This window comes from Temnothorax curvispinosus, unplaced genomic scaffold (genome assembly GCF_003070985.1).
Source record: "Temnothorax curvispinosus isolate PA1 unplaced genomic scaffold, ASM307098v1 QBEX01008959.1, whole genome shotgun sequence".
Taxonomy (NCBI): Eukaryota; Metazoa; Arthropoda; class Insecta; order Hymenoptera; family Formicidae; genus Temnothorax; species Temnothorax curvispinosus.
In genome coordinates, this window is record NW_020218739.1 from 1 (window position 1) to 2,406 (window position 2,406).

At 33.2% G+C, this 2,406-nt stretch overlaps 1 protein-coding gene across 1 annotated transcript; it reads right to left on the reverse strand.

Moving 5' to 3' along the window:
• Nucleotides 1–6: 6 nt before the first annotated feature.
• LOC112458500 (type-1 angiotensin II receptor-associated protein) lies at nucleotides 7–1,388 on the reverse strand. Its single transcript, XM_025022168.1, has 5 exons — nucleotides 1,113–1,388; nucleotides 804–838; nucleotides 589–700; nucleotides 435–510; nucleotides 7–272 (listed from the first exon to the last, which is right to left on the reverse strand). Exons 1-5 carry the CDS (start codon nucleotides 1,149–1,151, stop codon nucleotides 127–129), a joined length of 408 nt encoding a protein of 135 aa, XP_024877936.1. The 5' UTR covers nucleotides 1,152–1,388; the 3' UTR covers nucleotides 7–126.
• Between the last annotated feature and the right edge of the window lie 1,018 nt (nucleotides 1,389–2,406).

Consider the following 2,406-nt stretch of genomic DNA (forward strand, 5'->3'; position numbering starts at 1 on the left):
TAACTAAAAGTCGTTGATTATTAATAATGCACAGAGTAACTATAGTTTGCAGTAAAGCGTACGTGCACATACTTAAAATCAGATCTCGTCGAAGCACTACAAAAGCGTAGACACGTAGCCAGTGATTTACTGACCCATGGCAGGACTTGGTGCAAATACTGTGGCTAAGTTGCCACCTCTCCCCTGGCCCATTCGAAGCAGGTATATACTCGAGACAGGACGAACGATCAAATTTATGATCATAAGGGCTGCGCTAAACTTATCAGACGCATCTACAAGTTAGTGAAATCAGACTGCAGACAGATTACATCTTTTGTATAGAATAGATCAATAAACAATTTTAACCTAACCTATCCTATTTGCTTTTTTCTTTAATGAACAATGTGAAAGACATATAGTAATATACGTATAATATATTCGATATATATACTCACGGTTGTATTCTGATGGATAGTAGACTGCTAACGTAATCACATCGAGAAATATAGAGAGTACATTTATGAAAAATGCCTGTAAAACAATATATAATCACGACCAATTCTAAATAAAAAAAATAAGTCCTCTCCTCTTGCTCCCTTAATAACTTACAAATTGCAGTGGTTCGTCTGATTCGACGCTATGAACAGCCCAAAATATACAAACAAAGAATAGCAAATTATAGAACAATACAGATTTTGGACACCAATTTCCCTGCATACCCCTGTAACGTATATTTTATATGTGACATAGATTATAATAAAAGTACAGGTTCTTACAAATACATAAAATTTCTCCACTTCGGAAGAATGCAATGCTGTCCTTACCATGTTACCAGCATCAAGTGAATTGCAAATATGATCTGAAAGAAATATAATGATAAACGATATCCTTTCGCCTTTGTTCAATTATCATGCAACATTAATATAAGTATTTATAAATTTAACTGTCAATCACAAAACGGAAATAAATTATGACTTCATATACATATGCAAATGTCAATTTGTTTTCGCAGTAAAGTGTTACGTATTTGCAGAAAGTACGATACAATGACAATATCACGCCGTATCGATGAAAACACTGAAAACGCACACACTGAAACAGAAAAGAATGTAGCTGGCACTACGTTTACATACCTTTAAAGGAAAATGGGATAAATTGGTTAGATTAGGCATCTTCGTCGCGCGACAGTAACCTCTGTGCTTAATAATGACAAAAAGTATGGCAGATTAGTTGGAATTGCGATTAAAAAATATCTCTCTGGCTGACAAAGAAATATCTAATCTGCTTTTTCCGCCTACAACTTGGATTTGACAACAACATGAAGCGCACGTATTGCGACTACTGCAACTACTCGAGCTACTACTGCGTATATTGTCATATATCAGCTGTTGAGCTGTGCAGCAGTGTCTTTCGCAGCTGCTGCCATCTAACGCAATCGCTCCGCCTAAAAAAGAAAATTCGTAAATGTTTCTAAAATTCATAAAATTAAATATCTAAAACTCTCATAATCATCCAATCAATATTGTCATTTTGTGTCAGGTAAGTATCAAAAGACTGCATTAGCTGTATATATCTTAGTCAAAATATCTTGATGAGAGAAGAGAAAGAGAGAAAAACAGAGAAAGAGGGAGAACACACACGCCGAGATTTTTTCTTCCTTTTATTAAACAATGCGCAGGTAGATGAGAGAAAAAGATAAGACTTGATTCTTCTCTTTTCCCATCTCTCTTATTAAAAATAAATCAGATTAAGAGAAAGCGTATTTAAGAGAGAGCTCTTTCTTATTTAATTCATTATTAATTGTTACTATTGTTAAGTCCATCTTTTAATATCTACGATTTGTGAAATATATAAAAAATATATAACATATAAAAATAATGCAGCTAAAGTTTTTAGAGCGTTCTTGAACCAAAAATTATAAACTTGTCCTAATTAAAAAGAATTATAAAAAGAAATATATATTTATACATAAAACAATAAAATAATAACAAAAAAAATTTTAATTAATAAAGAGATGACAAAAGATAAAAGGAGTCACAGAATTAATTTTTACAAAAACGGTGATTTCTGCAAAGTAAAATATACAAGTGCGAGAACAATCTCCAAGATTTCTGACTATATAAGAATAAAATAAATTGTTAACAAGGCTTGGAAGTGATCCGTTTAATCCAAATTGTATCCGCCCGTACTTGCATACGTAAAATAGTAAAATGAAAAATTCTTGTACGAATCAGGCGTGTACATACATACATAAGCAGATCTGAGATCACTGTATTAAAATCGCGATATCTGTGCGTAGCATCACAATTTTATAACGTCGGTGTCTATGAACAATTTTTTAAACGCGCCGAGAATTCGCTTTTCGGAGTTCAGACAATCAGGAATAATATGGCGGCAAAATCGCGTTTTGGACCCAAAAATCACGGC

What these genes read in the sequence shown, in the direction of transcription:
- LOC112458500 (XM_025022168.1), bottom strand. Translation starts at nt 1,151, where the DNA reads ATGCCTAATCTAACCAATTTATCCCATTTTCCTTTAAAG. An exon ending in CACTTGATGCTGGTAACATG is followed by an intron (nt 701 to 803) that starts GTAAGGACAGCA and finishes TATACGTTACAG; the next exon opens with GGGTATGCAGGGAAATTGGT. An exon ending in CTATCCATCAGAATACAACC is followed by an intron (nt 273 to 434) that starts GTGAGTATATAT and finishes ACTAACTTGTAG; the next exon opens with ATGCGTCTGATAAGTTTAGC.